General features: G+C 50.5%; 3 protein-coding genes across 3 annotated transcripts; all 3 read left to right on the top strand.

Moving 5' to 3' along the window:
* Window positions 1-6,545: 6,545 nt before the first annotated feature.
* Window positions 6,546-7,523, top strand: QC764_0028890 (uncharacterized protein; the record flags this gene model as incomplete). The annotated part of the gene is made up of 1 exon (XM_062940156.1): window positions 6,546-7,523. The coding sequence occupies one exon, from the start codon at window positions 6,546-6,548 to the stop codon at window positions 7,521-7,523; it is 978 nt and encodes a 325-aa protein (XP_062806854.1).
* An 844-nt stretch (window positions 7,524-8,367) lies between these two features.
* QC764_0028900 (uncharacterized protein) lies at window positions 8,368-9,291 on the top strand (the record flags this gene model as incomplete). Its single annotated transcript, XM_062940157.1, has 1 exon — window positions 8,368-9,291. One exon carries the CDS (start codon window positions 8,368-8,370, stop codon window positions 9,289-9,291), a length of 924 nt encoding a protein of 307 aa, XP_062806855.1.
* Window positions 9,292-10,276: 985 nt separating this feature from the next.
* QC764_0028910 (uncharacterized protein) lies at window positions 10,277-11,589 on the top strand (the record flags this gene model as incomplete). Its single annotated transcript, XM_062940158.1, has 2 exons — window positions 10,277-10,441; window positions 10,498-11,589. 2 exons carry the CDS (start codon window positions 10,277-10,279, stop codon window positions 11,587-11,589), a joined length of 1,257 nt encoding a protein of 418 aa, XP_062806856.1.
* Between the last annotated feature and the right edge of the window lie 6,920 nt (window positions 11,590-18,509).

The following is an 18,509-nucleotide window of genomic DNA, read 5'->3' on the forward strand; positions in this document are numbered from 1 at the left end:
CTGGTTCACAACGTGCAGTTACCCCTCCTTGCGGTGGTATCGACAGTGTTGTTGGTGGTGGTTGTGGGTGGTTGGCTTTTGCCGTGTGACAGTCGGCATTCGCAGCAGAAGTGACCTGGGAATGTTGCCCTCCAAATTCTCGCTGCAGCATCGTTGACGGAATAATAACCTCTTTTTAGGTCGGCACCCAAAGCTTTGATCAGAAATGTCACGTCTGATTCTGGAAGCATGTCTGTTGTCGACGGTTTGGTAGCGGCTGTTTTGAATCGAGCATAGTTAATGCTCTGAATTGTGGTATATTTCGCTCTCCTTTGGCGTTCCAACGTCCTTGGTAATCTTAACTGCTTTACCACGCGCTGTAGACTCACAGAAATCTTGAGCAGCGTACGAGCTGTCAACTAGGTTGGCAATCCGGGCCACTTCAGCTTCAATGCGCTCGGCCATCGGTAGGGCGGATGAGGGCGGCAAAGCGAGGATGGCAACAATTCCGAGGTGCGAAAAGATCTTGGCACTCCGGTCAGCCAAGGACTCGATGCCAAAGCGGCTCTGCTGGAGGCTCCACATCGAGGTGTCTTCGGTGGCCATGCGGATCAACCGTAGAATATTGTTGACTGCCGTGCGTGTGCAGAAAATGTGACGGGCGCGGATCTCTGCCAGTCTGATATCGGTATGTGAGTGCAGGACAGCAATGTCATTGGTGACGTTGGTGATGGCTGTTGCCATGATCGAAGCGGCAGCCTGTGTTTCAGCAGATCCACATTCCGCTCTAAATCGCGAAGCGTAGCTGAAAATGTGTAAAGACCTTGGGAAATATGCCGAATTCTAACACGACCATTGTCCCTTCCCATGTTACCAAATCGGGGAATATAATCTCCCCTTGGACTAGGGTCAATTTCACTATAGGGCGGAGTGCATCTTTGGGATCTGGGGCCATGGGCTGATTAGGATTGACCTCATCGTAGGGTGGTAATGCACCTGTGGTATCATGATGGTTTCCATCTTCTGTGATAGCTTTCTGTATTGGTTGAGTAATGCTAGAAACGGCGCCGGGGTGATGATTGCCGCCTAGGTCGTGTGTTGCTCTTCGTTTGAGCCAGGCAGCAAACAGACGCATGCGGTTAGCCATTGTCGATGTCGGAACGAAAGATGCGAATTGCAGATTCAGGTCAAGGTCAAAATATTCTCGGGGACAAAATCAAAGTTTTCACTTCGTGGTCAAGCCACTGACAACGCCACCAACTCTGCCATTGTGGCGACAAAACATGCTCTTTCCCACTCAACGCAAACTATCAGCCGGCTTGAACCTGGCTGGAGCGGTGACCTTCGTTCCACTTCCCCAATCTTCTCACTATAACAATCGCCATCAGGCTGCTCCCACCTCAGCTCGTCTCTGCCCTTCTGCTTTGCTGCAGCTATCCAGTCAACAAGATGATGCCGATGTTTTGGCTCCTTGGAAGTTGAACAGGTAAACCATTTCCCAATGCTCAACTCCTTGTCTCCCTGCCTATGGCTGACCTTCGGAGTGTTGCAGGCTATCAGTAACCCTGCACACATGCCAATACCACCTTGCCGTCTACCCGTGATAGCTTTCTTGACGGATGATTACGGCATACCCCAAGCCCTTCAGCGAACCATGGATATCATCTCCGAACCACCGCGACCGCTCCACCTGGTTGAAGCCGGAAACTTTATCCTAGTTGTCGCTACCTTCAACGACTGGAAAATTACACTTGGACTTTCGAGTGACTGTTGATCATCAACCCAGGCCGAGAAACTAGGCAGAATGGAACCAATCTGGTACATCCAGTAAGCTGAAGGACTATTGTTGCTATCGGCAAGATCATCTCGAGTGTATGCTAAGGGCCTATGAGCTCGGAGATGGCACCCCGTATTTCTATCCACGACGTCTAAACACTCCCCTTCCCACGCGATGCCAAACCTAACTTGGCTGCTGCTCCAAGGCCGAGCCTCTTGACCGTTGTCTCGCAGTATAGCGTCCTGAACCGAGTTCTCTACGATATACCAGTGGTCTCGGCGTCCACTTTGGGAAGACTTCACAGCTCCTCGTTCCTTTCGTCACTCCTCGTCCTTTTCGTCACTCCTCGTCCTCAACAATTACCGTTCTTTTTATCGAGCTCCTACCGTCAGTCCTTGCTATCAAAATAATCTTCCATGTGCTTCTTTGGTATTCCTTGTTCGACGTCGGTCTCTGTTCCTCTGCTATTCTCTACCTCACCATCGTGGATCTCGACCCAATCTACTTCGTCAGTCTTTCTTCGTCATCTGTTCTTCGTCAACTCTTCTTCGTCAACTCTTCTTCGTCAACTCTTCTTCGTCAACTCTTCTTCGTCAACTCTTCTTTGTGGTTACTTCAAACTGGCTAGAAGCATCATAACCTTGGCCACTTCATGTCGTCAAATCGTACGGTCACCGTCAAGAAATCTCATCCGGTCAGTCCTCTTCCTCTTGTCTCGTCAGCGTGCATATGTGTCTCTCTACAATTGCGGCCTTTTTTCATATTTTCGTAAACACTTTCTTCCAAGCGATAAGCTTGTCATTCATTCCTATCTACCGTTCCTCCCTTACTCGCCAAGACACCTGGAAACAAACTTGCAACAAGACTTCCTCGCGATGAACGACGGGTCAACGTTTATAGGAGCAGTAAGCACATCAACTACAACATTCCTAACTGATGTAAGCATGCCACGTGAAACTAACAAGCCATTGGTGGCAGTGGATACGAGTTACTCTTGTTGCGCCCTATGCTTCCTCGCGTCAGCACTGTTCTCGAAGCGACACCCGCTCACTATCAGTGCCATGACTACGTCAAACACTTCGAGACCCAGCTTGTGGACACCATTAGGTCTCATTGACGAATCCAAACCCACCTATCTAACCTACGCTCTCCGTACGGATCCCCATCGTGTCCACGGCCATCGGATGATAAGCAACGCCAGGTATCGCTCTAGTCTAACAAGAGTCGCTACGCCGCCAATCAAGACAGCTGTCAGACAATAAATAAAGAGTCAACAAACACGTATGGACCCTACACATACAATCACAGCCAACGCCCCAACGACCAGTCATAACCTAAAACACTTTCTGACCCGTTTCAATCCGCGAAAGAAGCCCTCGGGAAGGACTGTCTCCCGGCGCGAATATTGCCAAAGCTATCTCCAGCCCGTTGGGAAAGCTATATCAATCGTCATGGGTTCCGATTCAGTTGCGATTTTTCTTCAACGACGAAGACGACGACAACAGCCAAGGAGGAGGAGAAGAAGAAAGAGAAGAAGAAAGAGAAGAAGAAAGAGAAGAAGAAAGAGAAGAAGAAAGAGAAGAAGAAAGAGAATAAGAAAGAGAAGAAGAAAGAGAAGAAGAAGAAGGAAAAGAAGAAGACAAAGAAGGAAGAGAAGGAAAAGAAGGAGAAGAAGAAGAAGAAGAAGAAAAATGGCTCCTATCCACTGGACAGGGACCGTGACCGTGACCGTGACCGTGAACGAAGTGGTCACCTTCGTCTCGTGGGCCGTCTTTTCGGCCATTTCTTCCGTTACATCGTCTGCTGGTGAAGCTATCACCACCCTCGTCGCCGCCACCTCGACCGTCACCTCAGCCCCCACCTCAACCCCCACCACCCCCACACCGACCACCTGCTCCGATCCTCTCACGCCAGCCATGCAGCTGGCAGCCTGGGCGCTTGGCTTGTTTGGGGCTGTGGCGGTGGTTTGGTCTTTGGCGACGGATCGCCTGGTTTACCGTCGGCAGGAGAGGCGCGTGCGCAACGCAGAGCGTCGCGCTGAGAACGCTGAGCGAGGTGAAATGAGTAGGCGGCTGGCGGCTTACGCTCTGGTCGACGAGATTACGGCGCTGAGAACCGAGAGGAGTGGGTTCATTGAGCAGAACCAGCGGTTGTTCGGCCAGAATATGGCCATGAAGGCCAGTATAAAAACCAACATTACGAGCAGAGAGACTGCTGTTGGGACTGACCCGGAGGCGGGGAAGAAACAGGCCCTTCAAGAGATGTATGAGGGCTTGCAGCGGCGGAGGGTAATTTCCATGTCCGGAGATCAGGAGCGGTAGGAGCTTAGCTCAGTTTCATTTTTTTTTCTTTTTCTTAGCTGAAATTTGGTATTGTCTTTCGGGGGTAATGGAGGGGAAAGGGGAAGGGGCTGGCAAATTTCTTTTTTGGTTTTCATATTGTTAGATGATTTCTATTGAACTTTGGGGTTAGGGGAGAGGATGATGATGAGAAAGGAAAGGGTATAAGAACCCACTAATATATTATTTTCCTATTGGGCTCTATCCAAGCTCTAATAACTGTCAGGTTCATAAGGGAGCTAAAGAGGTGGTCGTGGAAACAGTTATTATAACTAACGTTGAAATAAAGTCGGACGGGATTACGGGGAAACTCAGCAATTACCGGCCTTAACAATAGTGGCAGCTTTATTTTGACAACCGTAAATACCCATTCTAGTAGGTTAAAGACACTAACTTACATTAATACTATTAGCTAATACCAAACTGCTCTGAGGATGCGATTTCGAATTAAAAACCACGTGCAATCCAAACATCCATCCATATCATGTTAGATCATCTGTGAAATCGGAGTAGGCTTGGGCGCCGTCTTCACAAACCAGGCCTTCTTATTGTCCTGCTCAACGGGGTACCAGTTCTTGCCATTATCCAGGGACACCTGGTATTTACCCTTGCCGACCTTCAACTTGTACTCTTTTTTATTGACGACACACTTAGTGTAGGACTTGGCGGAAGAAGATGATGATGATGCAGAAGCGCTGCCACTGGCAGTTGAAGATTTGTTCTTGTCGTCAAGACTCAGATCTTTGACCGCTTTGGCGAGGTCATTGCCACTGGTTGTTCTGGAATCCTTTGGCACGCGATCCTCGGCGCTGAGGAACTTTGCGGTTTTGCTTGTTGCGTTGGGGTCATTATCCAAATACACCTTCTTCCCCTTGCTGAACGCAGGCCACTCCTTGGCCGAGACAAAGCGCTGCGAGATAACATTGACGTATCCTTCCTCGTTCTTTCTTGTGGCCTTTTTCCACCACGTGAGCCTGGCCATGCCGTCCAGCGGAGTGTGGTTCGGTCCTTCGAGGGGGCGGTGGGTGTCGTTCATTCCCATGCATCCGAGGGCCCAGATCGCGAGGTTGACGGTGAGCTGGTTGCCAGAGGCACTCCAAGGAATAGACTTGTACTCGATTGCGGCACGGGTCGGGTTGTCCGGGGTATAAGCTCCAAAAAGACGAATACGCAAGGCAACCAACTCGGTCTGCGTAATGATGTAGCCATAGCGTGTTTCCCCGTAGCGACAGTAGGTCGCAATTTGAGAAAGAGGCCTGACACGATCATGCTTGACACTGCAGTGGCATAGGTATGTAATTAGCAAGCGATCCTTGTGTGTCCTCAAATGGTGATGATAGCTTACCCATGCGTCTTGTCGTAATCTTTCTGAGGAGTGCCCGGTTTATGATAAGGTGGGTCTGTAGTGATCTGGAGTGCCTTGTCCGCGAGCGTCAGCCACTCTGACTTCCACTTTTGCTTCACTTTACTATCGCCATGGACATAGACCAGCTGTTGTGTAATGGCGGGGTTTTGAGCTTTGTATTCCTTTGTCAAGGTGCGATCTAGGAGTGACCAGTCTGGTTTGAACACCGACTTGCCCTTCCACTCGATTCGCTTTGAAATAATGGTAGGGTTCGGCGTCGAACCTTTGACCTCGGCGGTCATCATAGGGTCCCGTGCCCGAAGTTCAAGAGCTGCTTGTTTGAGTGGCTCCCGGACAACGTTGACAGTCCAAAGAATGCTCAATTGATCGACGTCATCCTCTTTGACAACTTCTGTGGGCGTGGATGAAGGGGTAATGACTTGTCGATATGTCTTGTTGTCGACACCTTTTATATCCTGTTGAAGGATATCTCCATAGGCGAGCAAGATAGCCTCGTAGGTAAAGTCTTCCCATGGCTGGACGTGCTCACGGCAGGTGTCGGTGAGTGTAACTTGGTCCCAGTTGGGGTTGGTCGTGTTTTTGTAGTCTGAGCCAGCCCAGTGGTCTGTGATGTCAGGATTCTTGCGTTGCAGGACGTCGATCAACTTTGTGTTTGCAGCCATCGTGAATGATTCAGGGGGTGAACAGTGTTTGTTAAATGGTGATGTTTCGATTGTGTTTCTTCATCTTGAAAACAAAGGATTTCATTGGAATATATATACCAGTATACCTTGCAGTGCATGGTTGTAGATGACAGAAATAGAAAACTATTAAAAGGACCTGGCCGTGGACGGAATTCGGGTCGGTCGGGGATGTATCAACTGAAACAGGCGTTAAGAAAGAAAACTGAAAGAATAAGTATATTCAAGAATTCTTGGCGGTTGTTGGCAGGTGAGTGAGACAGGAAGGCGGGGCTGGTGTGGGGGTGGTCTGTTTGTGCCGCTTTACCCTTCGCCAACAACTCTTTTAATCAAACCCTCTTCCGCTCCGTTTATTTATTTCTGGCCCAACCACCAACAAACCAACATAATCATCAATAACAACAATGCCTCGCGTTTCGATCAACCCCCTCCTCCCTGCCCCCTCAAACCCACCGGTGCCCCTCCCTCAGGTGCCCGGTCCCAAACTGGAACCCTTCACACCCACCGCCCATGCCGACATTGAATTTCTCATGTATCTCGGTCGTGACGAGGATAAGGATTCCTATGTCTGGAAGGTCAACATCAATGGCAATGGGCCCTACGCCCTCAAGATGTTCAAATTTAACACATGGGAATACCTCGGCCAGTGCTACGGACGGTGGTTATCCAAGAGACTCGCAAAGCCCCAGTTTTACGCAGACTACTTTGACCCATTCAATTGTGAGTGTCGCGTCTATGGCCGCCTAAAGCAAGAGCAACGCGAAGAACTCGCCGTCCGGAGCCATGGCTATCTTCTTCTCTCGTCCGAACAGGCGCACCAAGTCGCCAACCTGATGGGTCGCTCCCGCGATGATCCCGACGACGATGACCCTGCCACACTGTACGGCCACAATTTCTGGGATCGAGACGAGCAACATCGCGGCCATCCTGTCAAGGCAATTGTCAAGGAATTCGTGTCGGATGGCGGCGAAGGGTTCAACAAGACACAGGTCGCGAAATTGTGGGATGACCTTAAAGAGTTTCGGAAGCTCGGCATCCTGGTTCGCGACATCACAATCCACAACTACATTGGAGGGAAGCTCATCGACTTTAGTCGAGCTTGGACCGTCTATCACCCGCTGTTTGACTGGACCACAGATAGCCATGTGACGGACCACCTTGAGATGGAGGCCCAAGAGCTCATCGATCTCTTGTACACTTGGGCAAGGGTCACTGATCAATCTGGTTTCAAGCTCCCAAAAGGTCTGAAGGAGCATTCGATGGGCGAGGATGAAAGCACGGACCTCAATCCAGGCTTGTACGACTGGAGAAAGTGGGAAGCCGATCAAGAGGCAGCACAGATCTTTGTTGATAAGACACTGGTTGAGAAGGTAGATGAGTAAACAGGGTAAAGAGCCGGCACAGTCATGTCGGCACTTTAGTTTATTTTTTTCGAGTAATTCAAAATTTTCTTTTCCCCTCCCAACCAACATGTACATCCGATATATTTACCCTATGTCACACCGACCAAAACTACCTACCTACCTAAGGTACGTAGTAAAAGTACCTAGAAGGATAGTACACAGGTGCCACAATTCCCTCTTCCGCCTTCTAATATGAAGATACTCTAGTTTGGGAGGCCCCCTCACGTTTTTTAATTGCCTTTAGGTTTTGACGATGGGCTATTGAATGTTAAGAGATGAGGCTTTGCTATTTCTAAGCAAGGCGTTCAACAAGATCGTGTGGCATAAGCAAGGTACGATAAGACATCCAACATAGGTCCTGCACTACAAAGCACTCAAAGGCCGGAGTGTATATACGGGTAGTTTATAACACAATCGGCCACCAAGAAGAGTGAAGACGGGTTGTGGAAACAGTGGTTGCAACGACGTTGAAATAAGGTCGGACCGGGTTGCGGGAAAACTCGGCAATTGCCAGCCCTAACTGCAGTGGCAGCTTTATTTTGACAGCCGTGAATACCCATTCTGGCAGGTCAAAGACACTACATTAATAGTATTAACTAATGCCAAGCTGCTCTGAGCATGCGATTTCGGATCCAATGTCCAAAGAGTGTAAATTTGTCGGGAAATGCCATCTCGTGAGAGGAAAATGTTGAGGGAATTGTAGCTCCCGCCAAGATGGCGATCGACAAGTGAGGAGAAAAGGACGGAGAGAGGGGAAAACTGGCCAAAGCTGTGAGAGAAAAAAATTATCGGACAATCCGCCCAGATAGAGAGATCCCTTGTCATGCTCAACTCACATGTCACCACGTCGCTCTTGCAGCAGCCAGCCTCCGCCACTATCCGACGCGCTTTTATCTCCAACTCCTCCTCCTCTTTCCCTTCTTCTCTTGCCAGGTCCGGACCGTTTCGCTTCTCCACTTCTTCTCCTTCCCTCCTCCGCCATTGCTCCTCTGACTCCCACTCCTCATCATCAAACTCAAACTCAAACTCCAACCTCCCCAAAGCCACCCCCTCATCCGAAAAATCCACCTGGCGCGCCATGGCTGAAAAGGACATCTCCCAGTACCTCCGCGAAACCCACGACCGCGTGTTTGAGCACAACCGCGCCTGGGCCGCCGAGAAGAAGAAGGCCGACCCCGAATTTTTCTCCAACCTCTCGGCCGGCCAAAACCCGGAGTACCTCTGGATAGGGTGCTCCGACTCCCGCATCCCCGCCGAGCAAATCACCGGCCTTGAACCCGGCCATGCCTTTGTCCACCGCAACATCGCCAATTTGGTCTGCAACACGGATTTGAACGTCATGTCGGTCATCAACTACGCCGTGCACCACTTACAGGTCAAGCACATCGTCGTGTGCGGGCATTATGGATGCGGCGGTGTCAAGGCTGCCATGACGGCCAAGGACATGGGCATCTTGAACCCCTGGTTGAGAAACATCAGGGATGTGTACAGGTTGCATGAGAAGGAGCTGGATGCGATCAAGGATGAGGACGAGAGGTATAATAGGCTGGTGGAGTTGAACGTGATTGAGCAGTGCAATAACGTGGTCAAGACGGCGGTGGTGCAGCGGAGCTTTGCGAAGAACAGCTTTCCGATTGTGCACGGGTGGGTGTTTGGGTTTAATGATGGGTTGCTGAGGAACTTGGAGATTGACTTTGAGGGGATGTTGAAGGATATTCAGAAGATTTATAACTTGACTGACAGTTGAGCGGTTTATTCTTGATAGGGGATTTAATGATATTCTAGGTATTCTGATTACAGGCGGGCGGTGAGAACTCATGAGTTAACAATAAGACTCACTTTCAACCCACCAGCACGGTCCGTTTGGGGCCCTGCTCAGTGGCACAGATCTCACGCTAGCCAAGCCCTCTTGTATGCAATCTGGAGGCGTGGCTGATGAGATCCTGTCATCCCATCTCTTTGAGGGCACAGATCGGAAGCTTGAAATTGGGGCTCAACTGAGATGCAAGGGGTCCCGCCAGAAGAGCTCACTGAAACATGGAAGCATTGGCTGGTCATCAACTCTTGCTTCCTGATGAATATGATCCCTCCTGCCTGCTTCGACTTGCAGGTCCAGAACGGTGGGACTGATCCCAAACTCACCTAGCTGGTGGATACCGCGGTGTGGAATTAATGCTGTGGGAAGAACCACGTCAGTTGGCCGCTTCCTACGCTAGAGTACCACTCTTCACTTCCAGGCTGAGCGATGCCTGAAAACAATAAATTTGTCGCGATGACATCCCGACGGAAAGCAACGTCGCTGAGCGGCCCTGATCGAGACCAATGAATCGCCTGCCAAGCAGCTGCCGTCGGGTGGCCCAGCCTGCGCCGGTGCCCTGGAAAGCAGGGGTTCAGATTGCCCCAGGGTCGTGGCTCGCCAGGAACGCCCAATCGCGGGGAAGCTGGCTAACGAAGGCAACGTCGCGCCTGTCCCGAAATGTCAAGAGCTCAAATTTCATCATGAGCTGGTGTGGGCACGGTGGCATGGATGGCGTTGGGAGAAGGCGCAGACGGCAGCACCTAAAATGTCACCTCGTGCCCGCCTCTGTTTTGGAGTCCAGCGTCTCTCAACTTTCTCGTCTTTCTCGTCTTTGGACATGTGGTATTGGCCATCGCATTGGACGGTCATTTTCTTTTTGTAACATTCCCAGTGAACGCATTTCTTCGCATCGCTAGCCACAGATCCTTACAAGATGGTCTTTGGACTGTCATCTCTTCGCTCGGCACCATGCCTTCCCACCGCCCTCCTCGCCATCATAGCCGCCTTGGGTTGCGCACCAATGGCCGCCAGGGCAGCGGACTTGGAAAGTGTCCTTGCTGGTCAAACGAATATGACCACGTTTCGTGAGCTGGTCAAGGTATGTCACCATTTTCTTGCCACCTCGGAGCTCTCGTCATAGCTGACCATACTCAGGATCACCCCGATATCTTCACCAAGCTCCCCTCTGGCATCACCATCGCGGCCCCCAACGACAATGCTTTTGACAAGCTCGGCAACTTTGACGAATGGCGCGACAACAAAACCCACGTCGAAGCCGTCCTTAAATACCACGTCATGCCCAAGGTAGTCTCTATGCCATCCATTATCAAAGGCGACTCCATCTGGGCACCCACCCTCCTCACCGACCCAGCCTTTTCCCCCATCAAGGGTGGCCAACGCCTCATCCTGACCAAACAACCCGGCGGGGAAGTAGTCTTCACCTCCGGCTTCGCCAACCGCGGCACAGTCCTCGTCGAAGACATAGAATGGGACAAGGGCCTCGTCCAAGTAATCGACTCGGTCATGCGCATCCCCGAAAATCTCGAGTCCACCGCTCGCAACGCCTACCACGACATGACTGCCTTCCTCGGCGCGCTCTACGCAGCCGATCTCTACGACGAGCTAATCCTCCCCGCCAAAGACATCACCATCTTCGCCCCTACCAACGCCGCCTTTCAGAAGCTCGCCAGCACCTTCTCCACCCTCCCCAAAGCACAGCTGAGATCCATCCTCAGGTACCACATCATCCCCGGCGAAGTCTCACAAATCTGGGAATTCAAAAACGCCTCCTCTCTCGCTACCGCCGAGAAGAATCAGTCGATCCACATCCTCCGTCACACCAACTTCATCTTTGCGAACTCGGCTCAGATGCTGCAGACTGATATTCTCATTGCGAATGGGGCGGTTCACTTGATTGATAACGTGCTGAATCCCAAATCCAACATAACGAGGCCGGATGTGGAGGCTACGTCGCAGAAGCCGGTTTTCACGGTGGCAGGGACCCAAACGGGGACGGGGACGGCAGTGCCGACGCCGTTTACGGAGCATTTGCCTTGTACGGTGAGCTGTCCCGTGACGGAGGTTGCGAGTAGGACGGAGACGACGGGAGGGCCGACGAGGACTGTGCAGCAGGGAGGGGTTGGTCCTACTTCTACGAATGGGGGTGTGGGAGGGGCGAGGTGTACGGGGATGGTTGGGGTGGGCATGGGCGCGGTGATGGGGGTTGGGGCTTGGATTGGTTTGTAGGCTGGGGGGAATAAGGCGGTGGATACAACATTGATACCCGGTTTTGTGCTCTTGTTTATGTATATTTCTATTGTGTTAGGATGTTAAAGAGATCTTTTGTCGACATCAGTGCGGCTTGCCTTTCATGATGTCAGCCTGTCGTTACCTCCACTTGGGTCTGGTACCTTGCCTCTTGACGAACCTTTCATCGATCAACGATGCCTCTCTAGGAAGAATCCTCTTGCAGGTCTCAACAAGCTCATGAATGTGCATCCCAACCTATTGAGTGGGTATATGTGTGTTTGACAGGTACTGTGCTTTGGCTTGGTACAGCCGGAGACGATTGCGTCCAGCGTCGTCACCCGTCAACTGTTTGCACTGGCCGTATAACGTAGGCAATGCCGCTCCCTGTTGCCCTGATTGGACGGAGAGCATCAAGCGTGTTCGGCAGTGGTCGTCGAGAAACCGTAAAGTTGATTGGAAGGGCAGCGCTAACTACGGTGCCCGAAGATGATACGGCTTTGCCGCTGCTGGCATTGGAGTCGAAGTATTTTTTGAGCCGAGGACTCGACTGCGCCATTGCTCGTATTGTTGGATCAATGTGAGCTCCTCGGTATAATAACAATCGAATGGCTTCACGAAGTTCCCGAGACTCCAGCAATGTTCCAGCTTGACAAATACAGGTGACTATGTTATTCAGGTTGTTTGCCACGCATCTATCTGACCACCAAATTGCTCTCATTTTTCAATATCATCCTCCGACGGCGTTTGTACAACTGGGTTCTTTCCCTTATACTACCTCAAATCTTTCACCATTCCTGGTCTGAAACCACATGGAATGTATCTGCTCATCACATTGATTGAGCCGCTGCGAGTAACCACGTGCCATTTAACAAGATCGATGCTCAAATTTCTTCACCTTTCCCTTGTCCTTGCTATTGACTTTCCCATTCTCGCTCTTGTCGGGGCTTTTCTGGATTGTCGACGTGGAGCCGCCAGGAAAGGCCAACCGTGCGGTAATAGTTGGGGGCTCGTCAAGGTACCAGTCGAGCATAGCGGTGCAGCCATCTTTCTTGTTGGTCCTGTTTGAAACTTTTGGTTAGCACCAGCAATGCATTGGTGGTGGGTGCTGATAGTCGGGCTTGGCTTCAACGGTGGGGGGAAAGGCTCACGTGATGGCGTTGGACCAGTTCGTGGAAATGGAGGAGGACGACATCGGAGGCGTGTCAGCGAATGAGGCTATTCTGGTAAATTCTGAGAACAAGTGACAAACTCGGTGCAGGTAGGGATTGCTTGTGAAAAGATGAAATTCTCCCTTCTTTCAGGATCTTGAGGATCGCCCACATATTTTATATTGGAATACTATTTCAAGTTTCTTCTGCTTCCATGATTGAACGTCGAGCACCTATGGGTTAGAGTCTCAGTTATTCATTGCGCCGGTGATAATACAATACAGTGAATAGCACATAGTGGGGTTGGTATCGATGAGTGACTGGAGTGCTCGTTTGAAACAATTATGAAAGGCGACTGTGTGCTGATTTGGGTGGTTGGCTCGGCTTGGCAGTTACCGTGGGGGAGCACATGGGTTGCCTCAGCACATTGGTGCTGAGCAGATTGGCGTGCGTCGTGGGATTGTTGCGTGGCGGTGCTCTTGGGTAGTCAGCGTAATGACCCGCTGCACGTCGTCCCGACCGAGCCAGGCGTCGAAAACGAGTCGGTTTCGACCAGGTCGCTACCTGGTACTCAACTAACTCCAGCCAGCCAAGTGTAGGTTCAACTCGGTACCTAGCTTTACAAATCAAGTTCCATGTCGATATGGATTCCGACAAGTTTTTAGAGGAGGTCCGTCTGGCTGCAGCGAAATCCGGCGATTTGTTCAGAGAGCGCGTCAATGCAGCCAACGAACAGCGTTTGTTGACACCGTCATCCTCTAACCCATCATCTTCAAAGAACAAATCACCGCTCAGGCGTAACCCATTCCCCAACCTTCCCATTCCCCAAGTCCTGAATGCCAATCAAAAACAAGCCGACCCCGCGGACGACAACATTTGGGAATTTGTTATACCAGAGTTGGCACAAAAGGAGGAACTTCGAGAGGCGGTTCCAACTCTTGCAAAGCCGGAGCAAGAGCCGACTGACTCTGGATACTGTTCTACAATCAACACCGGTATTCCGTCACTACCGAATGTCAACGTTCCGTCGCCAGATCCTCATTCTAAAAGCCCCCCTAAAAGCCCACTGGTAGAAGCACAAAATGCAGAATCGACGAGTTATGAAGCTGAAACGGCTTACTCGGGCTCCACGGCAGACTTGGATAAGGCCGAAGAGGTTCAGCAGTCGGTCTTAGAAGTGTGTAACGATCTTTGTAGCAGGCTCAAACCGCACCTGGACACGGGAAGTTGGGAGGTGCTCGCTCCGCACTTGCCATGGCTTTTGAAGTCCTTTTCTGTTGACATGGGAATCGAGGGATCAGGAGCGTTACATTGGGGCCTGATGCGGTTTATTCATAAACAACACGGGTAAGTGTTCTTGTCCGTGTTTTAAAGACTTCGCTGGAGAGGTATTGACAACGGACTAGCACTATAATAGAACAACTTCGCCAAGTATTCTCGAGTGGCGATGAAGAACCGGCCATTCGAACTGATGAGGAAACATTACCTGTCAGTGAGAAGATGGCAATGTGGTTCAGTTTGACGGATGAGGAAGCTCCCGAAGCACTTCAGAAAATAGAAGTTTTTGAGGGCGTGGACGATTATGAAGATGACTCGGATCCCAATCTCGGACTATACACCAAGGCAATCTTTACGAGCCGAGCATACAGCCAGCTTATATCAAATCTACTACGAGAGGTTTCTCTGGATCGATATGACAACATGGCCGGAAGCGCCAAGCAGGAAATTAGGGCCACAATCCTCAAAAGATTGCCCCTCGGTATCATAAGCAGACATCGTGCACCCAAAACGTACAAAGTCGCCTTTCATCTACCTTCGTCGAAAATACTACCAGTGCTGGACACACACCTTTGCGATGTTGATGGCTCCGATGGTATTAAAGGTCTCACAACGTTGGTTCTCTCACCCGCGGGCAATCTTCAAGCGATCACAGTTGGGAGATACTTGGAACAGACCTGGCCCTCAACTGGGATGGAATTGTTGAATGTTCTTCAAGATTGGCACACAAATCTCAACCCAAGAGGTCACAGATGTGAACAAGTATTGGCTGATCAAACCGTTATGGGCTTGGACGTGTCGCAATCGGGAATCACCTCTGTATGGTTTGCTGGTTCTCCCTATGCGATTGCCGAGAAGGCAGAACAGTTAGCATGGCTCTCGGTTGCCGCTCAGGATGTGCCGTGTTCTGTTCTCAGCAAATATAGCCCGGAGATAAGGGAAATTGAGGGTGTCGAGGGCAACTCAAGACATGGTCCTTTTCAAGGAGGCACCAATTTCGATCGGCAGTGGTCCATGAGCATTCGAGCTGATACTTACGACGACGCTACAATGCTCGAGATTCTACGCCAAACATCATTTCTGCTTTCTGCAAAGCCTGGCCTGGCGCCTCCATTGCCTATCATCTGCGGGTTTCCAATCTTGCGTCGTCCACTTGACAGTCATGGTTTGGAGATATCTTCAGACGCCTGGGTAGGCCTTGTTGAAGAGATCATTCAGGTCAGCACACAACACAAAGTCCTTGTTCGAGGGCCTAAGTCACCGTGGAATCTGGTCGGTAGGAAATCTGGGATATTCATCTGGCATCCCCAGTTGCCCAGTTCAACTTGCAGTAAGCTCAAACTCTACGAAATCCCACCTATCTGTGAAGACTGGAACGGGCTTGGCTGTTACTAACCACAAAAAGAGGGAAATGACTGCTACATTCTGGATGAGGAAGCTGGAACCCTTCAATACCAGGACATGTCATTCAAGTTGGATGTTTGTGATCCAGTCCCCGGGCAGCGGCACATTGTGAGCCTATGCAAGCCCTTTACTTCCGCGATGGAAAATGAGGGTCAGGATACCAGTCGTCTAAACACTCAGCTATTTCTCAAAACGCCTATAACGAAGCTCAAAGGCCCTACCAGCCTCCCGCTCTGGATTGGTCAGTCGGGTCCAACTACACAGCTGGCGCATCACGTTGATCTGGAAGAAGAGTCGTGTGAGAGTGAGCTCATGTCGGTGTCATCAGAATCTGATGATGACTTGAACATATTTCACTTTGACCAAGGCTCCTTGGGATTTAGAATCGTGAAAACAGTAACAGAGAAGCTCTTCCAACAATATCAGAGGATACAATTTCTTTCTCATCGGCGAAATCTTCAGCCGCAACAAAGACTTTGGACAGCAACCACTGCTGGGGGCGTCAGAGTACGAGGATCAGAGCAGAGCTCAAGTTCGGATTGTCGAACCGCGAATCAGGCGCCTTTCAGCGGTGACCACGCGGCCGATTCACACGATGCTTCTCGCAAACGCCCTCGGAGAGATGAGGACCAGGACGACGAGCTCGGAGAAGATGGAGGGGAAGGCAGAAAGAAGAAGCGACCAAGGCGAAGCTCCCAAACGTCACAGAAAGACCGCAAATTAGCGTGCCATTTTTGGAAGCTGAATCCACAGGAGCACAGGCAGTGCTTCAGGATGAACCTTCAAGATGTCTCTCGAATCAAGCAACACATTAATCGAAAACACTACGCCGAATTCTATTGCGAGCACTGCCGGGCTGTCTTTCCCACGGAGGATGTCCACGAGGAGCACATCAAAGCCCGAAACTGTGCTTATCAAGCCTGCCAGTTAGGCTTCATTACGCATCGACAACACAACCAGCTCTCTAAAAAGTCCAAAGGCAATATATCAGAACTCGAAAAGTGGTTTGAGGTTTGGGATATATTGTTTCCAGGCAAGCCAAGGCCAGCCTCGGCCTATATCGACCCGATTCTTTCGGAAGATCTGAACCAGTTTATAGACTTTGCGAGAAGTCACGGTCCGTCTCTGATAATGACTCAACTCAGAAATGGCCCTAACAGCCAATCATCCGACAGTCACTTGATCCTAGAACAAGCAATCGCTGAAGGGCTGAATAGGCTCATCGACACCTGGACAGCAGCAAATATTAACACAGAGCCAAGAGACTCTGTTCACCAGAACTCACCGGCTGCAAGTCCGTTACGGCCGCTGCAGCAGCCTACGCCATCTGCCTCGATATCGGATGCCGAAAGCGGTTTGCGTATGAGACTAATGGGGGGTCATGTTGAATCCTTACCATCCTCGCTGTTCCCCGCATTTGATGTTACTACCGAGGAGATAGAGGCACCGGCACACACGACCGATCTCTTTGACGCTGCTTTTCTGGGCGGGCTTGAAACGATCGAGTCGACAGACTTTTCCCTCGCATGGCCTGGCAATATTTCCAATCAAGAGGTAGTGCAGGATGAAGGAAACGTATTGTAAAGGCGTATTCAGAGCCCGAACAAAATGGGGAGAGAGGGGAAACGGCGTGCATTCTTCCCCAGGCCTACCTATGACTACGTAAAAAGCCTGTTGACTCGTTCTAATCAAATGTCTGGCATTTCCATCCCTTGATCGTACATGTGACCTGCTACCTATTCATATGTATATATACCTTACTCTTGTCTTTCTTTGACTGACAGCGGTCTAAACCCACTCCATGAAATAAACCCCTTACTGTGGCCTATTATTCCAACTTTTGGTGACTTCTGATTACTAACGACGAGGATGCAAGAATGATACTTGGTAGGCAGGTACAGGTAAAGGCACCAGTGTCTAAGACATATCTATTTAACTAGCAATAGAGAATGTTGTTTGGAATTCTGCGATTTCTGATCATGATCCTGTATGACTAGTAATGACTTGAATCCCCGGTCAGTACCATGCAACATCAGCCTTTTTCCTCAGCGCCTCACTGCAGCTATCTCCCTATAATAAATACGGGATTGTTAAATTGAGTTCAGTCAAGTTGCACCGCGTCTCATAATCCATCACACCTCTAAAATAGTGATTTCTGCTTGAAAGAGGGCAAAGGCAACGGTCAATCCGTCCTTTTCAAGGTCTTCTTTAAAACGGGTATCTCCACCGCTCTAGCGAGTCCGTCCTCGCCAACCTCAAAGATAAGCAGGTCCGCAGGGTTACCGCCGTAGCGGAGGCCGTCAACCCCACCCCATGATCCGCAAAGTTCGTCATGTGGCTGTCCTACTGCACCGTACACTGCTCGAAAGGCGGTCCTGTTGCCAGCAGTGAAGGTCGTCGGATACAACCACGCTCCTATCTCAGCCCCCGGTTGCACGCCAACTAAACCTCCGATAGATTCTAGCAGGTCGGTTCCGTTGCTCACAATGCTAGCGAGAAAGAGACCGGGTTCGTTTGGAAGCAGAGTTATTTCAATGGATGAATTATCGGGAAGTGTATAATTGCCGGCGAAAGTGACTCGTGCCTGTTCCCTGGCGGCATGTTCGGCCGCCACGAGCCATGTGTTCGTGAGTAGGGTCTGTAAAGTGCTGAATAGTAGTCCGGCCGAAGGCCCGGCTGTAAGAAGCGCTATTCCTATGTTGTGGTCTGGCGAGAGTCCTATCAGGCTGAGATACTGGCCGATACCGCCATTCTTCGCGTACACATCGACTAAACGCGTGATGTTAGACGATGGTGCGATGGGCAACCTAGCTCGCATAATTTCCCATGGCCGACCGACCGATAAAAAGGGACTGGAGGTGTGCGATACCGGTTTCAACCATTTTCGTGTCGCGTGCGTAGAAAGAAGCGATGAATTGAGAATAGACCGGCCCATCCGGCTGAGATCGGCCACGGACTGAATATAAGCTCCGGCCCTAGTGAATCTCCATTAGCCAAATGAGAAAACAACTTGGAACAGGCACCGGTACAGTCCGATTGAAATGTCATCTGAATACACTTACGGTGACTCATCTCCTAAGTCCTCGG

This window comes from Podospora pseudoanserina, chromosome 1, assembly GCF_035222485.1.
Source record: "Podospora pseudoanserina strain CBS 124.78 chromosome 1, whole genome shotgun sequence".
NCBI lineage: Eukaryota > Fungi > Ascomycota > Sordariomycetes > Sordariales > Podosporaceae > Podospora > Podospora pseudoanserina.